A 26232-nucleotide genomic window follows, 5' to 3' on the forward strand; every position below is an offset into this window, starting at 1 on the left:
TTTTTTTTTTTTTTTGAGGGTCTTTCAAAGTAACTTCCAGGGGGTTTTCGCTTGCCTTCTACTTCCTTTTGGAGTAACTGTTTGTCGGTAAAGTACTTTTCAGGACATCAAAATCACGTTTCCTAATCAGACCTGCAGATTGTACAACAGCTTATTCCGCCATCTTGCCCCCCCTCCGTGAGCCGTCATTTGTTTTTTGTTTTTTTTTTTTTGTTTTTTTTTTATTTATTTATATTTTGCACACATTTACAATCTCTCATTGGGAGACAACATTGCTGCAACAACATCTTGAAATGTTGAGTAAGAAAACAAAAGAAATAGGAGAAGACTAACAGAAAAACAAAAAACAATATAAATATGTGTGAAGGCCATTCTTATGACATTTAACAATATCCTTTCCGTGAACACTTTAACATACATGCGGCTTACTTGGTACACCAAACGAAACATATTCATTAAAAGGATAGAAACTGGGTCCCATTTTCACATATCAAAGCAGCATCTTTACATGAATCCTTCACTAATTCTAAAGATGACAAAAAAGACTTCAATTCAATCTTCAGTGCACTTAGGGAAGGTCTTTTGTTTTGCCATTTACACTTATGAATGTGGTATTAGCCCATAATTATTACCATATTGTGGAGCATGGCAAGTTCCTTAGACGGATCGCCATTATTGTATAAAACCTGTGTTAGAGTCAGTGGGGTCATCCCATCTATTCTTACACTCAACCAGTCTACCAAATCCTGCCAGAAGTCAGTCGTTACTGAGCAGGAAGAAAAACAAATGATCAATACTTTCTTCATTTTGTAAACAAAATCCACATGGCTCCACCTCAAACCCAAACCTTTTTTTAAGCATTTCAGCTGCTGGGTAATATCCATTAATTATTTTAAATTGCATTTCTTTGACTTGGGGGGGGGGGGGGGGGGGGGGATAGGCCATTTTAAAAAGTGTGTATATTTGTTCGTTATTTTAACGTTACTCCCTTTTAATTTTGTGTTACGTTTTTTGTTGTTGTTGTTGTTGTTGTTGTTTTTTGCCTGTCCCGTTTGGTTCTTGCCATCAGAATTATTGTCTAAAGGCGAAGACAGATGCCCAACGGATTTACTTTACCAAACTGACCATCCCAGCCTTGTCGTAATGGTCTATTTGATTCACCTTTTATTGTTTATTTTATTTATTTTTTATTTTCACTTGCTAGATACGGGACAGAATTGAATGAGGAAAGGAAAAGGGAGAAAGCTCTGACGTGACCTCGGATCAGCCAGCCTGGCAGTCAGAGAAACAGAAACGTGCTGGATTGTGGATCTCTGAGCTGCACATCAAAGATGCACCTATGCACAGATCAAGTCTCAAAAGTACAATGTACCTCGTATACATGTTGATGCGAAGCGCCGCCAGAGCAAACGTTTCCACTGCATTTTCAGAGGTGTTTTTATTTTGGATTGTGTATTTATTGTTTGCAATGTATATATGTTAGTTTGCAGCTCTTTGCACACATTTGCAGTATTTACAGTTTATAGTAGGGATTTTAGCCAACAGCTAATCTTTTTTTTTGTTTACTGGGAAATGAAATGCTGCCAATTCCCAAAGCTGTGTTTCAGCTGCACTTCCTGTTGTAGACTTGTGATGCACTCAGCATGTTCTTCCTTATTTTCTCCACCAGGGGGAGTTCCTAAACTATGACATCCTAATAGGAGTGAACCAGGGAGAGGGGCTGAAGTTTGTGGACGACATTGAGGACAACGACGGCATCTCAGCTGCGGCGTTCGACTACACCATCTCCAACTTTGTTGACAACCTCTACGGAGAGGGTGAGGAACGCCACCTCTGTACACGGCCACTTTTTCAGTTATTCCATTTTACAGCCTCCTCTCACTTAACTGCGTTTTGCAGCATCATCAGGTTTTGTCTTATTAGGAGCCGCGTTTGTTAATTTGTTAGTTTTTTTCTGTTTGCTGTATTCATTAAAATAAACGGATAATCGTCAAAATGACAAATGTGGACAATTATCAAAGCTGACAGCTTGAGTTCACATGAATTTTCAAAAGAATATAAAAACCTGTGAAAGTGCTTTAAGCGTTTAAAACCTGCGAGTAAAGAATGGAATCAGTAAAATGTGAGCCCAGTGAAGTTACTGTGACTCAAACATAGAAAAATTAGATTTTCTTTTATTTCCCACACCTAATTAATTAGAGATTATTTTATTTAAAAGTATTTCATAGCATATAACACCTTTGAAAATATGCTTCGGTTCACATTTAACTCCAGAAAATCATCAATCAAAATATGGATATTACCTGACCACAGATTCGTGGTGACGTCACTGCTCTTTTAACTGTTTGGTATCTTTGCTTTGTTTGGTGGTTGTAGAAATGGTTTATTTGAGCTTTGAGCTGAGATTCAGAGGTTTCTGTGGACACTGCTCATGTTGGCACTTATATTTCTGACCTTTTGATACCCTGTCACCTGTCACACACACACACACACACACACACACACACACACACACACACACACACACACACACACACACTCAAGCATGTTATGCCAGTTTCAGCTGAAACAATGTTTCAAACCATATTCCTGGGTTTTTAGTTCACCATTCATGAGGTTTCAAGAAGAAAATAAAAGACAGATCTGAATGTTTGAAAATGTTTTGGAGAAATTCTGTAAAGATGAGATGAAAAATACTCAAAGGATAAATTCAATTGGTTTATTTTTTAGATAAGTTGAAAAAAAAGTTAAACAAGCAAGCAAATAAAGAAACAAGGTAAAATGGAGTAATAATGAAAAAAGTTAAACAAGTAAATGAAGAAAAAAGGTAGAGGAGAGAAAACCCCAACAATCCCCTCTGAGCAAGCACTAGGCGACAGTGGGGAGGAAAAACTGCCTTTAAACGGGCAGAAACCTCCGGGAGAACCAGGCTCAGGAGGGGACAGTCAACTGCCGGGACTGGTTGGGGGGGTTAACAGAGGTGGAGCAAGACGAGGCTACATCAGGTGAGGAAGCAGTAGCGTCTCTCCTCCGGAACAAGTGGAACCATTTTTTCTTTGTTTTCATGCACTTTTCCACGAGCGCTTTTTTCTCCAGGATGAGATTTCTCAACTCATCAATTGTTTCTGTGTTTTGCTTTTCAAGTTTCTTACATCTTTGTTCCACCTCTTCTAATGTTGCTTGTTGTTCTTCAAGCTTGTCTTTGAGTTGTTTGGATGTTGCCTCTTGTATCAGCTTGTCCTTGTGCATGTCTGCATTTCTCTGTTGTACTTCTTTGTGCTTGTCTTCTAAGTGCTCAGTTCTTTTCTGGATTTCTTGGAGCGTGAGCTGCAGGTCTTCATGTATTTTGTCTTGTTGTTGTTTTTGCGCCTGCATTTGAGTGTTTTCACGCTTCAAGTTATTGAATTCCACCAAAATCCCCTTAACGAGCTCGGAGTTGTTTCTCGCATTTTGCTCGATCCTTTTCTGTATCTGTGAGCACCATTTCTCCAGTTTGTCCTTTTCTTCTTCCACTTTAGTTGCTTTGTCCTCCAGCTGATTACAAAACTCTTGCAGTTTTAGATTTTTAGACTCAAAGTCCTGGACAATATGTTTTCCTTCTTTCAGTCTTTCTTGTTGTTGCTCTTTCTGTTGAAGAAGGTCTTCATTTTGGCGCAGTGTTTCATCCAGGCTTTCTTTCAGCATTCGGTATTTTTCCTGCATGCTCTTCAGTTCGTGCTGCATGTCTCTTTGCTTTTTGTCATGCTCTTCCTTCTGTTGGAGGATTTCTTTCTTTTCTTCCACAGCTTCATGGAGCTGTCTTTGGAGGAGCTGATTCCTTCGGTCCATGTATTGGAGATCCCATTGTATCTTATCAGTCATCGTTTTCTTGTCTTGGAGCTGGTTGGTCATTTGTTTTAGTTCTGCACTCTTTTGCTTGTTTTCTTTAATGAGGTGCACAATTTGCTCTCGGGTCTGAGCAAACTTGATTCCCCAGCCCTCATTAATAATTTTTATGTCCGGCTGGCGCTGTTGTCTGTCTTCCAGCTCTTTATTTGGGGCTTCCATTCGTCTACACTTGTCCTCCAGTTGAAGTTTCTCTTCTTCAATTTGTTGCATTTTTTTCTGGAGATGGTAGTTTTCCTTCCTACTCTCCTCTAATGCCCTTTGGAAGGATGAGACGCCATTTGGGGAAATTGGCCGGCCACACCAGGAAGGAGAGGCGGCGTTTTTTTTTAAACTGTTTTCAAACTTAACTTAAAATTTCAGTGTTTCCTAGTTGTGGACTATTGGTTAGTTTAGTCCATTAAGAAATTAATTGTCACAAACATCCCTAATATTATATAACAGACAACAGAAAACAAGACAGTTTTTTTTCTACGCAATAGAACTATAATACAAGTTTTTTTTTTTAAAATTATCCTACTTTTTATAAAACATAACATTTATTACAGAATATGCATTTAATTAAAAAACTCTATTCATCTAAAGGGTAACAAAAAGGGGGAGCTTCCTGCTCGAAAATGAAATGTCCCCATTTTTCTGGGTGTGGGTGCTTAACTAGTTAAAAAGAACAAAAAAACAAACAAACACCACACAGGAAAGAAGCTTCAATATCTGATGAGAAGACATTCATTTGTTGGTGTTTGGTGCAGTTTTCTTGTTTTCTGGGTTGTTGTTTATTTACAGTGGAGATGAAGATCTCTAACAAGTTGATTTGTTCACATTTGCACATCTTAATTTTTAAGAGGAATGTGTTTGTTGAGTTTGTACACTATATGCATGTAAGGCAACGTTTCCTTTTTCAGTATTTTGTGAGGTGCATTTTCCTCTGTTTTAACAAAAAAACAGACATAAAAGACATTTAAGTCGACCTAAGATGATTTGTTTAAATTTCTACATGGTCTTACTGAGGTGATGCAAAGTGAAACATGCTTTCTTCTTTTTTGGTAATGTGCTGGAAAAGCTTGAAAATGGACCTTGAATGTGCTTAAACAGTGCTTGAATTTGACCCTGAAAGATGTGTATGAACCCTGATATTATTAAAAGGTTGAACTAACTGCTCAAATAAAGTCAGTGCAGTTTAGTTGTTCCACTCATATTAAACCAAATGATGGTGTGGCAGCCTGTTCTAGTGTGAACTAAGAGAGGGTTTGAATGTAAGAGAGAGGTGGAAAAAGGAAAAGGAGACTTAAAATGTAACCCCTGCAGCTCGACTGAGGAGGTGAGTTACATTAGTGCTTCCTCTTTATTAGAAAGCGGTTTGAGTGAATTAGAAGTCTGTTATTTTTTTGGAGGAGATCTACTTATTAGTCATGCAAGGCATCCATCTGAACTCTATCAAAATAAAGGTGTATTTTAACTCATTTAACTTTTTTCTAATATCAGAGATATAGGACTATACAAAGTAGCTGGTGACATCTAAAACAAAGACAGCAGACTTATTGTGTCTTTCTTCACCTCATCACTTTTTTCTGTGTGTGTTTGTTTTTCTGTTAATGCCTTTCAAACAAAACTAGCCATGATATTTCCCCCCTCTGACAATTAATATCAGTTAACCCCAGATGTGTCATGCAGATATCCTAAGTCTGTGTATGGTAATCTTGCACCATTGAACTGTTAGTGAATGAGGCAACAATAAAAGTGGGAAACGTGCATTAGCAGATCAAGTGGTGCCTGCTTATTTCCTGCTTTATGTGAGCTTCTGCTGTAGTTTATTATGTGCTTTTAGCCCCAAGAAACCACCCTTTTACTGTGGCGCACAATAAGATCTTCTGATGTTTGGTGTCATCTTCCTGTGATCTCCTGTGAACAGGTGGATTAATTCATTTCAAGTTTATGTATGTAGCACCAAATCACAGCAGGGGCTGAACACTGTAAAGACTCTAGAATAATTATGGAGGCACAACATTTAAAGCTCCCATCCTTCCATCCCACAGACCTAAAGTTAATTATATGATAAATAGCCCGTGTTTGTTTACTTGATTTGTAAAATGCAAAGTGGTGACTTTTTCTCTTCAAGTACGTCCTCATATGGAGACAGTTTTTTTTAATGGCATAAAACAAGTCATTGTTTACAAAAATTAGTACATTTTATTGGGCAAAATGAGGTAAACAGTGAAGAAAAGTATGAGAAAACGGAGCATAGGATCTCCGGAGACTGTGGCAACTAGAATTATTGTATACATGTGTGTGTATTAAGGACTGACACAGACAAAGAATTAATCAGACAATGAAGCAATGTCCTTTTTAAATGTTTATTAAAACCATTCAAGTATTGAGTCATGAATAAAACAGCAACCTATGATCTGCTAATTGGGAAGCAGAGGATGTCAGTGTATGTTTCAGTGCTAGTTGTCCAAATTGAGTGAGATGACTTTACATTTGAATTGATTCGATTACAAGTTATATTTGATTTTAATTGAATGAGTTCAATTTGATTTAAATCAAGCCAATTCACAACATATAAACTTGAAATATATGGTAAGATAAAGGTTGTGCAATAATACAGAGAAAGCCCCAACAATCAAATGACCCCCTATGAGCAAGAACTTGGCAACAGTGGGAAGGAAAAACTCCATTTTCAGCAGAACCAGAATCAGGGAGGGGCCATCTGCCTCCACCGGTTGGGGAAAGAAAATGAAACTAAACTACAGGAAGACAAAGAGGAAAGATGTTCATGATATATAGGAAACCTTTCGCTAGCCCTGACTAAAATATTGTTTTTGACAGGAAAGTATTGTTTCATTCATGTTTATTCCACGAGGTGGACAGCAGGAATAAAACAAGCCAGATACTAAGAAATAAAGTATACAATGAAATTTTCTCGATATGCTAAAATTCCCACTGAGACTGGATAAGATTATTCTAAAACTGGTCAAAATACAATTCTCTTCATGCACAGAAACCCCACCCAGTCCCACAACCCAGGACAAATATTCCTTGTGTGTTCTTGAGCTGGACAGAAATTCCTCTTGCTGAGCGGGGTCCATGCCAGCCTCGTATCAGGAAGACGAGGAGCCTCCTGTCCCAGTCTCGTCCGTCCACTGGGCCCATCACATCCCAGCCCAGTTCGCATTCTGCATTGGAGTCTGTCACTCGATACCACCGCGGCTCCCCTCACGTCATCACTTGTAAGTAAAAACAAATAGGAGCCAGAACCATCATCCCAGAAGCTGCCCTGGCTTATAGCCATTGCGACCCTCTCCCAACACGGCTGCACCCAGTGAACAACAGTGAGACACTACTCACAAATGCAGGCAGTGGTATACATCTGCCCTGATGTCAATCACACACGTTGTCTCCTACTGTCACCGTTCCTGCTGTCGGAACTGGGTCACCACATCACGCTGACCGGTCTCCAGACGAGGCATTGCACCCCCCACGATCACGCAGCGGCTCCCACTTTTCTACCTGGCCTTCATGCGTTCCTCTTCCAATCTAGGGCCTCTCTCCTTCCAGTGCTCAGCTTGCTTCCTTTTAATACAATCTTTAAACAGCTGAAAGGACACCTCTGGACACACCCATGCCTCAACATGTGATCACTATCAGCTAATTTGTCCCATTGCCAGCCAATTCACAGTGGATTAAAACAATGTAAAATAACACACTGAAACAATGTGATACAAACAGAATAAAATCATGCAAATAAAAACTACACTCACAAATAAACACTAAAATCAGAAAAAAACAATATAAACGATGAATACAAATTTCTACTGTGTGAAACATTTTCACTCTTTTAATATTTTTTATTTCTTACAATCAGAATTCTCCAACAGATTTTTAGAAGAAAATTATTTTCTTTCATGCATCACCAACTGAACCTTTTATGTTAACGTCTCAATCTCCAGCCTAACCTCATTGAATTTTGCTTAGCAAAGTACTTGTGACTCTAATAATTAGTAAGATTATATTTCTTATCATCTGTTGGTCGTCTGACCTGATAAACTTCAATGAACATTATAACACAGGAGTGATTGTCTCTAAAAATGGGCTCCTGCACGCTTGCAGACATTTTTCCATCACAACTTATGGATGATGAAGGATTTGATTAAAGCTGTGAAACATTACTGATAACCTTCATGTGATGTTGCATTAAAGCCAATTTTCTGTTAAAATCAGGGACTTTTCTAACTGACCTCTGACCTTTGAGCGGTACTGTGTACTGTATGCTTGTATGTAACTGTATCTGACCTGGATTTTATCACCAGTTTCAAATAAGAATCTTCTTTAAAGTCTGTCTTTCAATACAAATGAAGTTAAACTTTATCAAGGCTGATGGTAAACTGGCCCTAACAAGTCCACTTTATTGCGTGCTCATTGACTTTCTCCTATCAGAGCTGTTCAACAGTCCACTTTATACATGCTTATTAATCTATCACGCTTATCAGTGGCTCATGGTTGCTTAAAGCCTATGTCTGAACTTGACCACAGAGGCAGAGCATCATTCAATCTTGGCAGCAGCTCCAGGATGACAAACTCCACTTTCTCTGCATCAAGACAGCTCATAACTTTTTAACAGTCTCTCCTGATAGTCTCATATCATCTGCTCTAATCAATAACCATACACTATCATTACAATGTAGACTACAGCTCAAAGGTCTGAGGTGAATTAGAAATGTCTTGTTTTCAGAATAGACTCAAATTTGGTTTCCGATTGAATCACAGCAATTTATCAAAATAATCATATAAATGCTTAATATTAACACTGATCACAAATCATGAATGATTTTAATAGAATATCTACAGAGGTGTTCAGAGACCCATTTTCAGCAATAATCCCTCCTGTGTTCAGTGATACATTGTCTTATCTAATGCAAGCTTAACACATTAAAGCCTAACTTATCACTCAAAACAGCTTTTTAAGAGATTTTTGCACAAACTGAAACTATTGTGGTGATTAAAGAAACAATAAATGGATGATGAAGGATTTGATTAAAAGCTGTGAAACATTACTGATAACCTTGATGTGATTTTGCATTAACGCCAATTTTCTATTAAAATCAGGGTCTTTTCTAACTGACCTCTGACCTTTGAGCAGTAGTGTGTACTGTATGCTTGTATGTAACTGTATCTGACCTGGATTTTATCACCAGTTTCAATTAAGAATCTTCTTTCAAGTCTGTCTTTCAATACAAATGAAGTTAAACTTTATCCAGGCTGATGGTAAACTGTCCCTAACAAGTTCACTTTATTGCGTGCTCATCAATCTCCTCCACAGCTCAGCTAACTGAAGTCAGTTAGAAACGTCCTTTTGTCTTTAAAAAAAAACAAGATTCCTTTTCATATTTTGTAAATATGTTTTGAATGCAAATAAATATAATTGCTTAAAACTTGCATTGATCACCAATTATGATTAATGTTTGATAAAATATTAGCTGGTGTATGGATGCAACAATAATGGTGGTGTGTGGATTACAACAATAATAGCGAGTGTGCAGATTATATTACCTTCCCTCAGTTTATCACATTAAATCTCATCTTACTAGTGACCCAGCACTTTTTCCAAATACAGCTGCACTAACCAACATCATTTTTCAAGTAATATAAAAATCATTTTTATATATTACCTTTTTAAACATCTGATTTGCTTTCTAATATCATTGAATCAAGTTTGCACATTTGTATAACAACAGTTGGACCTCCAGATATTTTTAGCTTTCAGTTTTTTCTCAGTGTCACACATGGATTAGTTTTCGTCTCTTTCAATAAGAAAGTCAAATCTTCAGACCTTAAAGCAATCTTTGTTTCTTTCAATCATTCTAATATTTTTAATCTCCTGTAATATAATTGCAGTTAACCAGAGCTTAGCTACTCTGATCTACAGTGATTTTGGGGGTTTGGATTTGTTTTTCACAGGTGCAGAGCCTTTTTCTACAAAATTACGAATAAACTGCATTTTTTAAAAGTACCATTAACCATGTAGACTGACAAGTAACTAAACATGTAACACAGTGATCAGTAGAGAAGAAAGAAAACAACCCATTTCAACATTTCTAGTTCAGATTAAAATTATTGTTCTGATTAAGGAAACAGTAAATTTGGCTACATTATTGTCCTGATCCTCCAATTTTCCCTTTTCAATGTGACTAAATAAAATTCAACTTTTTTTTTTTTAAAATAAAAGCAAATGCACACCCAGATATTTCTTACAGTAAGAATCCCCCAACAACCTTTCAAAAGAAACATTTTTTGTCTTTCCTCAATTTTGAGAGCAACTGAACCCACAAACCTGAAGCTCGAGACCCCAAACTAACCAAATGTAATGTTTCCTTAATCAGCACAGTAATTTTTAAATTTTTGTGTGTTATGTTTACTCACAGTTTTGATGCTTGCTTCTTTGACTTGATCCATGATTAGCTCTTCACCGTCGCTCTGCTGTTTTCTCTCTCCTCATGCTTCTCCTTCATGCGTCCTGTCCTCAAATATAATCCAACCTGCCTCCTTGTTTCCTCCTTGACTTGTATTAGCAAAATTTCCAGGTAAATTAAGAGAAATCCCAAAAAGTTTTCCTGTTTCAAAAGCTCTTCCAGTTGCCTGTCTTCTTGTCCTCCTTCAAATGTGCATTTTTCTACATTTGTATTTATTTGACTTCATATTGCCATGACAACACAACACAGAGCATCATGGTAGTTTAAAGCAGGTGGTTCTGTCCTCTGCAGAAATGCTGGTGTTCCATAGTGATGTAAAAGTATGATAATATTCTTTAAACAGACACTCACTGATGCTGTAAGAGCAGGAATTTAACTACAAACCCTCACAGTCCCCATCAGTATTCTTCATTCTGCTCTGTAGCAATGGTCACAGTGGCTGGTTTAAGTACCTTTGCCCCATAGAAATCCACTGATGTTCAGTGAGTCCCTTTGATACATATTTAGACCTTCATAATTTTCAGGGTGCATGAGTGTTATATCTCCATCTCACCCTAAACATTTTACCAACATGTAAAAGGCATACGTCCACAAGATTCTAATGTGTTTGTGCTGAAATTCAGTTTTTTATATTCTAGTTTTTTTCTTCAATCAGCGGGCAGCTTAAATATCTTGAATGACAGACGCTCATTATCAGAGCTCACATACATGTGTGTTTGCTTCGGATGTCTTAATATACACAAAGTGAAAATCCAGGTCAAATATAGAATTTGTAACGCTGTGATTTTTATGGACAGCTGTTTGCACTGATGTTTACTGGGTACTTGTACACATTATGTTGACATCCTCCACGACACAAACAAGAAACCTGTTTTATTCTAAATAAATGTGTGAGATGGCCCTCAGGCCTCTAAATCCACGTCCAGGTTTGGGTGACTACTTGGATCAGGGGAGTATTTTTAGAGCAATGTTTGTCACTTTAGTTAATGGCTCAACTAAGGCTGTTTTTGTTCAGTCGTTTTCTGACTGAACTTTCACATTTAACATGCTAACTGAAGCCTGTAGAGTCTGAGATGTAGCTCTTTTGTTTTCTGTATTGTACAGTCTGACTTAGGGGTGAATTTGCTGGGATTTCAACTCCTAGAAAGATTGGTGCCTCTGTTGAATGTTTTGAAGAATCTTCTTCAGAGTAGACCTTTGGTGTAAGCTGATAGTGAATGAAAAAAAACATAAAAAGCTGCTCTAGTTTTAATTTTCCAAGAGAGGTAATGCACACAATGCAGAGATGAGCGCACGGGGGATATCAAAATTCTAGGAAGGCAGCCTGCCGCTGTACACAGGCATATTCTTCTCAGTCATAGTTGTGAAAAACTTGACTGTTTACTCGAACCACACAACGAGTGATTGTCTCTAAAAATGGGCTCCTGCACGCTTGCAGACATTTTTCCATCACAACTTATGGATGATGAAGGATTTGATTAAAGCTGTGAAACATTTCTGATAAACTTCATGTGATGTTACATTAAAGCCAATATTCTGTTAAAATCAGGGACTTTTCTAACTGACCTCTGACCTTTGAGCGGTACTGTGTACTGTATGCTTGTATGTAACTGTATCTGACCTGGATTTTATCACCAGTTTCAAATAAGAATCTTCTTTAAAGTCTGTCTTTCAATACAAATGAAGTTAAACTTTATCAAGGCTGATGGTAAACTGGCCCTAACAAGTCCACTTTATTGCGTGCTCATTGACTTTCTCCTATCAGAGCTGTTCAACAGTCCACTTTATACATGCTTATTAATCTATCACGCTTATCAGTGGCTCATGGTTGCTTAAAGCCTATGTCTGAACTTGACCACAGAGGCAGAGCATCATTCAATCTTGGCAGCAGCTCCAGGATGACAAACTCCACTTTCTCTGCATCAAGACAGCTCATAACTTTTTAACAGTCTCTCCTGATAGTCTCATATCATCTGCTCTAATCAATAACCATACACTATCATTACAATGTAGACTACAGCTCAAAGGTCTGAGGTGAATTAGAAACGTCTTGTTTTCAGAATAGACTCAAATTTGGTTTCAGATTGAATCACAGCAATTTATCAAAAATAATCATATAAATGCTTAATATTAACACTGATCACAAATCATGAATGATTTTAATAGAATATCTACAGAGGTGTTCAGAGACCCATTTTCAGCAATAATCCCTCCTGTGTTCAGTGGTACATTGTCTTATCTAATGCAAGCTTAACACATTATCACTCAAAACAGCTTTTAAAAGATTTTTGCACAAACTGAAACTATTGTGGTGATAAAAGAAACAATAAATGTGTCTGGATCATCCCAGTGTTTGTTTTTAACCTCATGAAACCAAGTTTCCATTTTCCTCTAAAGGGGCTGCAACACCCAGCTGCACAAAACCTTCACGTTTTTTTAACATTTTCACTCTTTGAATATTTTTTATTTCTTACAATCAGAATTCTCCAATAGATTTTTAGAAGAAAATTATTTTTTTTCATGCATCACCAATTGAACCTTTTATGTTAACGTCTCAATCTCCAGCCTAACCTCATTGAATTTTGCTTAGCAAAGTACTTGTGACTCTAATAATTAGTAAGATTATATTTCTTATCATCTGTTGGTCATCTGACCTGATAAACTTCAATGAACATTATAACACAGGAGTGATTGTCTCTAAAAATGGGCTCCTGCACGCGTGCAGACATTTTTCCATCACAACTTATGGATGATGAAGGATTTGATTAAAGCTGTGAAACATTACTGATAAACTTCATGTGATGTTGCATTAAAGCCAATTTTCTGTTAAAATCAGGGACTTTTCTAACTGACCTCTGACCTTTGAGCGGTACTGTGTACTGTATGCTTGTATGTAACTGTATCTGACCTGGATTTTATCACCAGTTGACGAGCGCACGGGGGATATCCAAATTCTAGGAAGGCAGCCTGCCGCTGTACACAGGCGGATTCTTCTCAGTCATAGTTGTGAACTTGACTGTTTACTCGAACCACACAAAGAGCGCTGTTCCCATTCTGGGAGGTCTACTCATTGGTGTTTGTACCTCTTAAAATTATAAGTAGCTATATATAAACAGCTATATTAGCTTTGGCTTAACATTGGTTAAATAGTATACTTTCCTGTTTTAAAATTTATGATGGCTCAAAATTAAAACCTTACAAATTAAAACCCTGAATCATCACTACAACCCTTGTGTGAACTACAAGGGTGCCATCTTTTTTCTTTTCAATCCATTAACCTCTTAAGCCCCAACGCCCCCTGATACGGGGGCAAAAAGCAGGAGATCAGGTAGGCTTGGGGCTTAAGAGGTTAAGTACCACACTGAGCAAGAAAGGAATTAAGCTCTTCATGTTGACCCCAGAAATTTTAATGTATCACTTTGTATTCTTAGTTACACTGTAATAGGTGACAGTAATTAAAAGCTACACTTTAGCTGTGGTGTGTCAAACTTATTTAAAAAACAATACAGATGTACACTACACTGTTATTGACTGCAACCACATCTGCATGGCTGCAGTCAATGACAGTGTTTCAAACATCCTTTGTATGGAAGACAGTGGACCAAAGCCCACCTTTCTTTTCCTGCCCTGGTTGCAGTGACATGGCTCTGTTATCAGGGTGTTTTTGTTCAGCTCCAGCCTTGAGACCACAGCTGGCATGTACCAAGGTGTGTCCCACACATTGGCTCTCCATTGAACCTGTGGTTTCATGCATTTTGGACCAGTGGGATGAGCTTAGGCTGCATTTTGCAGTCACCAAGTCCAGTGAACACTGCTACATGGGTGAAGTTTTATGCTCCATGTACAATGACCCTCAAAATATCTTGTACATGACTTTTCTGAAGTCAGTGCTGGGAGAGGTACAGACTGTCTGTTTTTGGTCCATTTAGATTGCTAATGTAGTTTGTTAACAACATTATGGTTAAAAATGTTCTTCTTTTACCCTTATTCTTGTGTGGTTTAAAACTACTTAAAAAGGAAAAAAAAAAAAAAAGTAAGTCCGCCAGGGTGCCTATTTTGGGTCACTTTTGCCGGTCCCAAGCCCGGATAAAGGAGGAGGGTGGGAATCAGGGGCGATTCTAGGATCAGAGCTTTGGGGGTGCTAAGCACCCAGAGAGCTGCCCAGCCAGGCAAGATAAACTTTACACATCACAATGAGACTTCTTCCCTGTCTCTGTCAGTTCCTGCATCCTTAAATGTCTCCAGTTGTCCCGAGATCTCTATAACTGTCTCCTTGGTGCATTTAAACCCCTGTTTCTCCCTGTCCTCATCGTCTGCTGTCTTCGTCTCCGTTATCAGTCATCATAATTTTACCATCTCTGTGCAAGTCTGCAAATTTCTTTATTAAATCATAAGATTCTTAAATTCATCAAGTTTCTCTGTGCCTGGGTCCTCGTCACAAAACATGACATCACTGTTTTGTACATTTTAACACAACAGTAGAGTTGTGGCTGAACCACATAAAAATATATCATTAATTTTAATCTCCCCAATCCATTATAATGTTATGTTGGAATGTTGTTAAAGAGGGTCAAAAATGTTTCAACCCAGTTTGTTTAGCAGATTCTGTATAGCAGCTTTAATATAGGGAGAACACAACTTCCAGATTGTATGAATAAAATCTTTTTTTTTTTTTCTTTTTGTCAGTTTAATAGTTTCTGTTTTGCCTGTTACTATTCCCTGTCTGTTTTCTTACTGACCTTGTACTTTCTCCTCACATTCCCCTCTTTCCTCTCTCCCTCTTTGGACTGACAATCATACACAAATAGATTGTATTCAATTAGATGAAAATTTGCATTAATATGAAAAAATACTATTAAGATCACTAACAAAAAGTCCTCTCTCAGTGTACTTTCAACCAAAAGGCAAATAACCAAACCACATGAACATCTAATAAAAGATATACACATTGAAACGCTGATCCAACATTATTCTTGATTGATGGATCATTTGATTTTACACTTTTACGTGAATGCGGCTCCTTTTTTTGAAAATACTTCCTACTTCCTTATATCCATTATGAACCTGGCTGTCTCTCTGTACACAAACGCACGCACACACACACACACACACAACAGGAGTTATAAGGTTAATGGGCATTCAGTCAGTTAGCTAGTTAGTATCCATTTCAAACAGGACAGTGGTAACAACAGCAGGCTGCGGACAATTTTAAGTTTTAGATTTTAAATAGGCTGTATAAATTTCAATGGGAGCAACACGACGGTCAAATGTCGCTGATTTTACTACAGAGCAGGACGGATTATAGGGTAGCAAACATCGTGGGAAAACACGTTTTCAACACAGCAGGTTACCTGGGTGTAATGTTTTTCAGCTAAAAAAGAAACATGGTCTGACTCCTACCTAACTATATAAAGAGTAACTGAAGGTTAAATGCAGCTAATATGTCCTGTTTTAAGCCAGGCACTAACACCTCCGCTCTGCTGCGTCTCAGCCACTATCGCTCTGGCAGCAAGCTAGAGCCAGAGTAGGGGAGAGGCGAGCTGGAACAAACCGTTTTGAGGGGGGGTTATGTATACTTTTGTTGTTAAAATCTTACGTCTCAACCAAGTACTGAATGCTTTTTATATTTTTAGTAGTGTGTCACACAAACAGCAAATATTGTCAAAAAAAAAAGGAAGAAATCTTTGGGGGTGCTTTGATTCATTTTGGGGGTGCTCCAGCACCCCCAAAAATGGGCTAAAATCGCCCCTGGTGGGAATTATGATATTAAAACAATAATTGCTAAAAGAAATGTAACTTGTAGTTGTAAATATAATTGCCTAAATGCATTTAGGATGTTTTTTTTACTGACTTTATGTCTCGTCCATGGTGCTATTTCTCTCTCCTACAGCGTAGTTCACAAGCATGACCAATTATGCAAATTAGGCGATGACGTCATTTAGCGACTTTTAGGACAGCCAATAGCGATTTTCCTTACTGAGGAGTTGGCAACACTGCTGTGTTCTCCTCAATGACTGTAGAAAACATGGACAACGTGACAGCTCCCCAAAAATGAAGCCAAAATGTTTTCTACAGTCATTTTAAAAATACCGTTGCAATGCAAATGAAATTAGCCACACTGTGGATTGTTGGTTGGACAGACACAGGCTGGCTACCTGGATTTTTCTATGCTGCTGTTTGTGCTCATAGCTTTGCGCTGCTAAGAAGTGTGTGTGCTTGTACAAAGGCCGTGCAGCCTTGGGATTTACACTCGGCTCCACACGGATATGTGAAGAATGAAGGGACCCTGCAGTGAAACGCAGAGCTCAACCTCTGACCGTGAGCCTGTTTACTCAGTCTGACCACCGGTTGAAGGTAACGTGCTAACATGGCTAACGCTAGCATCACCACACGTAGCCCCGTTACTTTAAGGTCATCTTAGCTTGTAAAACTTTTACGTCGCAGCTGTACAAGCTAGTTAGGTGTTTGTGTAAGCTGCTGTGCTCTTCACAAGTAAAACTTAAAGTAGGACTGGGTGATATATCGAGTTTTTTAAAAGTATCGATATATTTTTATAGGAGATATAAGATGTGACAATATCGTTTATATCGATATAGTAAATGTTAAGTTATAATTATAGTTGTGGAGCCACAAGTTTGCCTCTCTTTCGTACACTTTTGTCTCTACGCAACATTACTCGGCCTCGCCTCTCTCCTTCGCTGAACAGAAGTCCCCCTCCCCCATTGCTTCACTTGCAGGCAACGGCAAGATGGACACGGCAAATATCCGTTAACGAGTTACCGTGCATTACCCCGTGCACGGGGCTGGACGGCTTCAACGTGTTAACGAGCTCACCGCGCTAACGAGCTAACCACGCTAACCACGCTAACGCCATGAAGCCTACAGGGGGCTGCACAGCCTAAAATCCTTTCAGTGCGCCTTATGTATGAATTCTGGTTGTGCTTGATGACCGCGAACCAATTTTATGTAATACACGGTGCTCAGCAATCTGTCAACAAATGTTATAGTATGACTTTGGTAAGCTACGAAGCTACACCGCTTGCTGGATTGTCGGAGCATTACGGCTAGCGAGGAGCGTCGCGGAGTGATACGTACTGTGCTTCAATGTAATATTACCGTATTGTGTGTGTATAAAGATCATAAATGGCACCTGTTAAGAGACATGCTTACAAAGCGGATTTCAAACTCAAGGCAAGCAGTAGAAGTTGGGAACAGAGCAGCTGTGAAATCTGTCTCTTTATTATTATGGTCAACATCTTTTAGTTTACATTTTGACTGCACAATTGTGAGCTTTTTGTTATGTACAAAAACAACATTTTTTTTTTAGTTATGGAGCATTATTATTTAATAAATGCTCATAATTTATTTTTGAGTAATTATTTCATGTACATCTATGCTGTATGTTAATAAAAGTGCCTGTGTGACATCTAGGACACAGCTTTGACTAAGAACTCTCTTTATGTTCTTACTTTATGGCTTTAAAAAAATATTGAGATATATGTTGTATATCGCCACCCAGCTAAAAAAATATCGAGATATGAATTATGGCCCAGTCCTAGCTTAAAGCAGCTCAGACTATAGAGATTGACAGACCACGTGACTTTCGCGCATTGCATGCCGGTAACTCGTGGCAAAACAATCAAAGTACCGCATCAAATGCAAGCATTTGCAGCACCGCAAAACGTTCATTCTCTGGTTCCAGTACCTTCTTGCTTTTTCTTTGCCCCCCAAAAAAGTTATGTACAAAACGAAGGAGAACAATGCCGGACCGTACAAAGACAGACTTGATGAAAAGGCAAAGAAAAGATACGAGGAAAAAATCAAAGGAGTGAAAGGGTTAGACCCTTACGAGCACACAGAGGGACAAAAGACGTGCTGCCCAACTTTCACCACGCTCATATTTATAATTATACGGTTCTTGGAGTGAGTGCATACACTCATGAAGTTTAGTAACTTCAGGTCACTGCAACAAGCCCAGGTACAGTTTACCGACGGATGGGTACAGGACCTTGAAATGCACCGTGTAGAACGAAAGACCATCGTACGTATCATAAGTTTACCAGTCTCACAAATCGTCTTCATAAATACACAGTCGTTAACCGTTTACTAATAGGACCTTTGAGCTCAACGGTAATTAATTAGTAGTGGAATTAATTTCTGGTTCGCATTACAGAAATGTAGCAGTGACAATAATATTGTATGCTGTAATCGTACTGGGCAATTAGTGATAGCATAGCGCCACAATTTCTGTTCAGCGCCAGACTTGCTTGTAACCTATATCACCAATTATGTTATGAAAAATGACGTATTAACTACTACAAAACACTGACCTTTGTGGAAATGCTTGGAGCAGACTAACCTGTGAGCTGGAGTGTTCTGGGACGTTATATTTGGTCTTTGAATGGCTGCAATCCAGGCCATCCGTCGCCTCTTTTTACTTCAGAAACATGGCTCGAACAATTTCTCTTCAACGACGTAATCCGATAAAAAAAAACGATCTCTTTACCCGTCGGCTTCCCGTGGCTGTCATGCGACCGGCTATTGCAGTTAATAATACAACAGCTTCTTGACAGTTTTTTGTTTCTTTTTATCGCTGTGTAACTGATTTCAATTGAAAGCCTGCGTGCGCTAGTACCTCTTGCCACGAGTTCCCAGAATTCTTTGCGGTTTTACCCTCGAATGACGTCACATTTTCAATCTCTATTAGCCTTTAAACTAGCGATTAAAATGCTGACAGTAAACACATCAGTCCAGATGTTGTGAGTGCACAGATTCATTCTCAACTGAATTGAGCACATAAACCTACTACAGCCGTGTGGCAGAGTTAAAATGTATGTGTAATTTTCACACTGGTACATTTTTTGGCACTGACTCTCTGTGTGTGTACACATTACAAGTCAAACTTGATAATGTTTGACTTGTATTTATGTTGGTCCTCAGTACAGGAAATGCTGAGGTGTGCTTCAACTGGTTACAGGATTTACGAGTCCCCTGGAGCAAAGATCCATTCCCCTACAGAGGCTTTGTGATTGGTCCTGATGGCTGCAGCCATTTCGCTAAATCCCTTTGATGCCGTTTTAATCCGCTCCAATGCCTTATCTTTTTCACTCTCTCAATTCCCTCCATCATCCCTGCCTACACCCTCCAAGCACTGGAAGGAGCTCCATCAGATCAGCTCATGCAACAGAGCCAAATGCCCCAACAGCCCTGGGTATCTAAAACCTCAGCCTCCAGTCTCTCTGCCTTCTCAGCTTCAGCTTTTGTTCAGCTTCTCCCTGTTGTCCCTTTTCATCAGACTGCATCATTGTCTGCTGTCTCCCATTGTGTTTCATCACTGAGGGGGTGCGTTCTCTCATTTCTCTCTCTCCATGTCAAAAACGGGATGCCTGAAACACATGGACAGTTCAGCAGAGCTGCATAATGTTAAGAAGCCACAATCTTCTGATGTTACAGGTCTTGTGTTAATTTAGTCTGTGACATGTTGTCACTGTAACCAGAACTGTTGCCACAATCTCTTAACAACTTGTGATCTGACCTGTGCACTTGTGTCTCTCAGGCAACAGACTGCCCAATGGGAATGAACTGGCTGGATGTGGCAAGTCTGAGACCATTTGACCTGGTGATTCCATTCACCATCCAGAAAGGAGAGATCACAGGTAACAAGTCTACTTAATAAACAGTTTGATCATAATGATGTGTGTGTGTCATTGTTTTTGTCCTCTGCTTTAGGTGAGGTCTGAATGGCATCAGGCAAAGTTGCTAAGCTTGACATCAACGACAACAACGATGGCACAGTTGCTGTCAAATATGCTCCCGCAGAGGAATAAGCGTTAACCCTTATCTGTTTAGTCTATCTTAGGAATCTCGTTTGTTCCCAAGGAGATTGGTGAGCACCTTGTTAACATCAAGAAGAACGGTCGTCATATTCCCAGCAGCCCAATTGCTGTTATGATCAAGCAGTCAGGGATTGGTGATGTGAGCCGTGTGAGTGGACCGGGGCTGACCGAGGCCAGGACCTTTCAGCCTGCAGAGTTGACACTGCATTGACACACGTGATGCAGGTAAATGCTCAGTGAAAGTATAGATACTAGAGATGGCACCATACCACTTTTTTATTTGCCAATATCATAAATTTGGATATTACCTGGTCGGTACAGTGTTATCCACACAAAAGTTGATATAGTCTGTTCTGCAGGACTCTTCCGTCTGCTGTCTTTTATGCTGTGGTCTGCTGCAGTGGTGGAATGGCAGAGAGGGACTGGGGGAAACTTAACAAACTGGTCAAGAGGCCCAGCTCTGTCCTGGACTGTCTGCTGAAGTCCATTGAGCAGATAAGCTAACATCCATCATGGAAGACTCTAATCTAGTTTAACAAGACGTGTTTCTATCAACACATTTGAAATTAGCTTCTTTCTTTTTTTTATTTATATGATTTCCAGAACAACTGTGTAATCGAATTAGAGGACCTCATCTCCCAATTATAATGTCACCGTTCCTTGTAATTATTTAGGGAATATGCCGCTGTAGCTGAAGATGGGGCTCTAGAACAAAAGACAAACAGAAAAAGTCTCTACCTGACGTTACTCTACTTTTATTAGGAGTATTATATCATAAGAGCAACAGGCTGGACTCTTATTCAGCTCATTTAATGCAGTTTCATTAATTACCTGATGATTGAAAATGTTCTCACAGTATTCTTCACTCACTGACTGGCTGTAATATCAGTTCCAGTTTCTTGCTGATAATAACTCCTGTGTTGCCCTAAAAATCAAGCAGGATGTTGCTTGATGTGGATAACCCACTGCATTAGTCAAAGGCTGATTGGTGGGCCAGAGCAGGGAAACGAGTGACAGCAGAGTTCACTAGGAATGGGACAAGAATGGGAGAAAAAACATGTAACGAAGTGCACAAAGAAAAGTTCAGACAGTGGCTACAGCGGACACATTATGTTGTTTTTAACACTGGGTTTCACTTCAGCTATTTGTATGTTATATGTAGATAGATGGACCAACAATCGCACTAGCAACACTAGCCCACAGACTGATAATTTTTTACAGTGCCCTTTGATAATGAATTTCTCTGTGAGAATATAACAATAATAGCCTCAATATGAGGACTCACGGATGTTAACAGATTCCTGAAGAGAGATTGCTGAAATTACTGGACATCAAGGAAAGTACAAAGAAGACATTTCATTTCATTCATTTATTTATTTGTTTCACACATGGTTCAACAGTATTTCATTTCCTATGCACAAACCCTCATTCCCATCAATATAGCACTGCACCCATGAGTGAAAAGGAGCAGGAAGAAGAATAAATTCTTATTAGCACCTTCCCCCTATCTAAATTCCAAATAATCTTACAAGTGGGCACCTACAAACCAAAAAGCACTCTAACATTTATCTACATTTAACAATGACAAACAAAACAACAAATCAGTATAATCAACAATACCACTAGATGGCAAAGAAGAATTGTTCCTTCCACATTTGGCCCAAATTACGTTCGTGTTCTTCATATTGTGTCATAGTCCCCGCACCTCGCCAGCTGACGTCAGTCAGACGCTATGTTTTGTTTTGTTTATTTTCCTCTCTCGCCTCTGCTCTCACTGTCTCTCTCGCCCTCTCCCGCTCTCTCTTTCTCCTGCCGGGGCGGAGCTCATGGGCTCCCGCCCCTGGCCCACCTGCCGCTGATTATGAATTAGAGGCCTACTTAAGCTGGCGGGCCTGCTCTACTCGTCGCTGGATCGTTGAGCCGTCAGCCCCCGCCCCCCTGCAAACTGCAAGTTAAACTCGTGAGTACGTCTAAACCCGGAAACTAACCGTCTACCTGTCTGTGTGTAGATTCTCCCTGGACCCGTTCCCTGTGCACTGTGACTGAGCGACAGCAAGAGTGGTGGTGGAGAGAAGAGGAGTTTTGCGTGTTTGAGGAAGCTGCGTGGAACCCTGGCCCTTTCCCCCAAAACACCCTTGTATATATATTTCACTGTTGGAGAGCACTGTAAATAAATTCACTCTTGTTTGAAGGAGTTTGTGGTCTGCGCCTGAGTCTGCTTCGCTAGTCGTGACATATTGATGTATTGTTTTAAGCATATAACACATTTTAAAATGGTGTAGGTGGAATGAAAAGGAAAAAGTATTTTTGCTTAAAACAAAATACAAAGAAACTGACAACAAAGAGTTGGGACCCACGAGGGGGGGCCCCAGCATTTTCTCTCTTTTTTTCATCTGTTACCATCATGGCTGGTTTGTATATAAAACACTAGGATACCTGTGCATGGTGTTTTATCAAGGTGAACCTAAACCAGCCATAAGATGACAACACTGTGTGTGTGTGTGATAAAGTCACATGTTCATATATTGGGAGTATTCCTGTCAGCCCTCCTGTGAGATAAAAAAAAAAAAAAAAAAAAAAGACAGCTTTGTGGAGAACAATTGTTCATCTCTGTAAAAATGTCAAAATTATCAGAGTAATAATTAAGATTTGTCAGTGTGAACAAATAAAGGCCTGTCTGTCCAACAAACTTCCCGCTATTATTGCCCAACTGTGATGCACTGAGGATATTTCACTTTCAGAATTTTGCCGAACCACTTGATGTGCTCTAACACTGAACTGGCAACTGTTACTTCAAAAATGTTCTGAATCCTTACTTCAAGGTTAACTATTGCTAAAAATGAAAATATTCAATTTATTTTATCTGAAGCTGTTGAAGCTCAGTCTAAGCTTATGTGTAAGTTCAAAAAGGAGGATGTGCAATCAGACACCTGTCTATGACACTGGTGTTTGGCAGCCAGTCTATTCTTTTCACCTCCTCATGCTCAATAATGACCTCTCCTTTTGAAATATAGTTGATAATTCATTTAAAAAATATATACATTTATTTTTTTAAATATTGTACTTGAGTCATGTTAAAGGGCTGTGATGTTTCAGCTAACTTTCAGTTTTCCCCTCTTTAATATTTAAATTGTGCATGCCACATTGAATCATAGTAGCAAATATCCTTGATTTGTTACGGCAGAGTTTTATGTATTGCAGATTGCTTAGCAATTGCCTAATGCACAAAAACTGCCTGTTTCTAACCCATCCTCAGTTAGGGTACAAGTAACTGCCAGTGAAACTAGAGTTTTATGAACCTCACAGGAATTTTGTAATTAGGTAAACAAGAAAATTCAGGTTTCCGGATACTTGTCTAACCATGTAAAGCTATATGAAAACTCAATAACAACTTTTAAAGTTCGAGAAAATTCATAAAGGTATTGAATCATATGTCTAAGTTTCCAAACGTTTCTTTTTACAGTCAAGTGTTATAATGAAAACAAATACAAAAAGCTCCACAGGAGGGCGCTCTGTGATAAACTGTTTTCAAGGCTGCTGTTGTACAAAAAAAATCATTTTTGGGATATATTAAACAGCCGCACTGTTCCATGATATAATGTCACCTTGGACTTTACAGGCCTAATTCATGCAGTTTGCTTTGTAGTGAAACTTACTCCTGCATTGTTTTCCCTTTTCCTTTTTTTCCCCCAGTATGTCCAGTCTGGCTCCAATTCCAGAGTCAGCTTTTCTCATTAGTTTTTCAGTCTGCCTGCACCCACATTTCTGTTGTTACTAACTTTTTTGGTGGTGTGTTTTAGTGATTTAGTGCTTTTTGACTGGCGCTTTAGTTTATTGGCAACTCCTGGGTTTTTTTTCTCTTTCTTTAAACAGTGGTTTCAACAGTGCTTTTATTGGGCTGGAGACATTTTCCATGATGACTGTTGCCAGAGAGGGGTTATATTTCCACTCCCAAGCCCTCACCATTGCAGCAGCACAGCCACCATGAAAACACCTCTTTATCTCAGCTGGAGTTGGATGGTGTCTTCCAGATTTGCTCTGTTTCAATGAGAAAAGTACCCAGAGCTCTTGAGCAAACTCTTCTCCACAGAGATGTATCCATTGCTGAAACTAAAGTTTGAGTAAAAATCAGCGCTGCCTGACTTGCTGCTGCTGTTGAAGTGCATGTTCTAGAACTTGGGTGAAAGAGCCAGCAAACTGAAATCTTGCATATTTGTATATTCTGGCACACACACAGACAAACACCTACACACAGACCTTTTCCCCTTTTGATCACGTGTGCAACACTGAAGCCAGCACAGAGAAAAAAGTGGACACAACGACGGGCTATGTGGTGGTTAACATCGTGAGGACACCATGTGTCTATTGAGCATAACAATAATTCTTTTCAGGTTCAGGTGAAATGATTCACTGGTGTATTACCAATTGATCTCCATGATCTTCATAATCTAACTGGACACAACAGTAGGGTAGTCCTTTTGTTATAATCAGCAGTGACGTCTTCTCCATGCTGCCTGTCAGGTACATTTAGACAGCAGTAGTTAATGGATGAATCACAGCCATTATTTCCTGCATGAATCACCTCTCTCTCTCTCTCTCTCTCAATGATCTATTTTTATTTCACAGGGACTTAGAAGTGATATATGTAATTCGTTTCTGTTCATGAATCCATTTCATCAATCACATTATATCATTTCTAGTTGCTTTTTCATTTTGTGTCTTAGCTTTTCAGCTCCAACATTTTGTTTGTACATCTTTATCAACCACTTCTACTCTAAACTCTGTTTTACAAGGTGCATTGGGAAGATTGGGGAAGGAGATTTGACTAAGCAGTCCAGTGTTAGTAATACAAACTAAAGAATGGGCTGCTGTCAGTGCTTGTTGGGCTGGTGTGCAGCTGCCCTTCAAGCCAGTCCATAAGCCTGTGTAATTATACTGACAAAAAAAAATTATATTGGCCCATCGACCCACTGGGCAAATACTCGGTATGCCAGATTACCAGTCCCGTGTAAGACTGAAGCAGTGAATGAGAATGTCAAGAAATAACTATTTTCTGTTGTTTAAATTGTAGAGGGTGACTTTGATGCCACACCTGAACAGAAAAATGCGAACAGTCAAGATCTCCGATGTTGTTCCTGGGATCTGCTGGAGCCACTTGCCTAGCTTAGGAGTCACTGCACCTAGTGCTCTGATTACCACTGGGACCATGGTTACCTTCACCCTCCACATCATCTCCAATTCTTCTCTGAGCCCTTGGTACTTCTCCACCTTCTTGTGTTCTTTCTTCCTGATGTTGCTGTCATTGGGAACCGCTACATCTATCACTACGGCCGTCTTCTTCTGCTTGTCTACCACCACTATGTCTGGTTAGTTAGTCACCAACATTTTGTCCGTCTGTATCTGGAAGTCCCACAGGATCTTAGCTCAGTCATTCTCCACCACCCTAGGGGGCGTCTCCCATTTTGACCTCGGTTGGGGCCATCTTGCTGATGTATTCATGGATGTTCGCTGCCTCATCCTGGACTGTGGTACTGACACTCACCAGTCCTTCCTTCTATTTGGCGTGCAGCCTCAGGGTGCTGGACTTGGGGTGAAACCCTCCATGCATGGTCAGGAGCTTCCTTGTCTTGGTGTCAGTGGCTTCTATCTCCTCCTTTGGCCAGCTTATTATCCCAGCAGGGTACCTGATCACGGACAGGGCGTAGGTGTTGATAGCCCAGATCTTGTCCTTACCATTTAGCTGACTCCTCAGGACTTGCCTGACCCTCTGCAGGTACTTGGTGGTTGCAGGTTTTCTAGCGGCTTCTTCGTGGTTTCCATTAGCCTGTGCAGGCAAACTCTCCCAATGCCCCATCACTGGACTCTTTTAAAAATCTTCTCAAAACTCACCTCTAGCCAGAAAGCTTTTAACCTCTAGCCTTTTTATTTATATACACTACCGGTCAAAAGTTTTAGAACACCCCAGATTTTCCAGTTATTTATTGCAATTTTTGAACAGTGTTGTACTGCAGAAAGTAGTGTGTTGGTACACAAATGGTGAGAAA

The 26232-nt window shown here is 39.4% G+C and overlaps 1 protein-coding gene and 1 long non-coding RNA gene across 3 annotated transcripts; one reads left to right on the forward strand and one right to left on the reverse strand.

The window, feature by feature from the left end:
- Nucleotides 1–2462: 2462 nt before the first annotated feature.
- Nucleotides 2463–13273, reverse strand: LOC146494726 (uncharacterized). 2 transcript variants are annotated; one of them, XM_085144906.1, is made up of 2 exons: nt 12958–13273; nt 2463–7873 (listed from the first exon to the last, which is right to left on the reverse strand). In XM_085144906.1, exon 2 carries the CDS (start codon nt 4096–4098, stop codon nt 2932–2934), a length of 1167 nt encoding a protein of 388 aa, XP_085001032.1. In that variant the 5' UTR covers nt 4099–7873; nt 12958–13273; the 3' UTR covers nt 2463–2931. The 2 variants fall into 2 exon arrangements, with proteins under 2 accessions (XP_085001032.1, XP_085001030.1); XM_085144904.1 differs by lacking the exon at nt 12958–13273 and having other exon boundaries at nt 2463–7109; nt 7231–10743.
- A 2834-nt stretch (nt 13274–16107) lies between these two features.
- LOC146494727 (uncharacterized) lies at nt 16108–22770 on the forward strand. Its single transcript, XR_014871391.1, has 2 exons — nt 16108–16706; nt 19909–22770. It is a non-coding gene; the product is annotated as an uncharacterized LOC146494727 (long non-coding RNA).
- The last annotated feature ends 3462 nt before the right edge of the window (nt 22771–26232 follow it).

This window comes from Neolamprologus multifasciatus, chromosome 20, assembly GCF_963576455.1.
Source record: "Neolamprologus multifasciatus chromosome 20, fNeoMul1.2, whole genome shotgun sequence".
NCBI lineage: Eukaryota > Metazoa > Chordata > Actinopteri > Cichliformes > Cichlidae > Neolamprologus > Neolamprologus multifasciatus.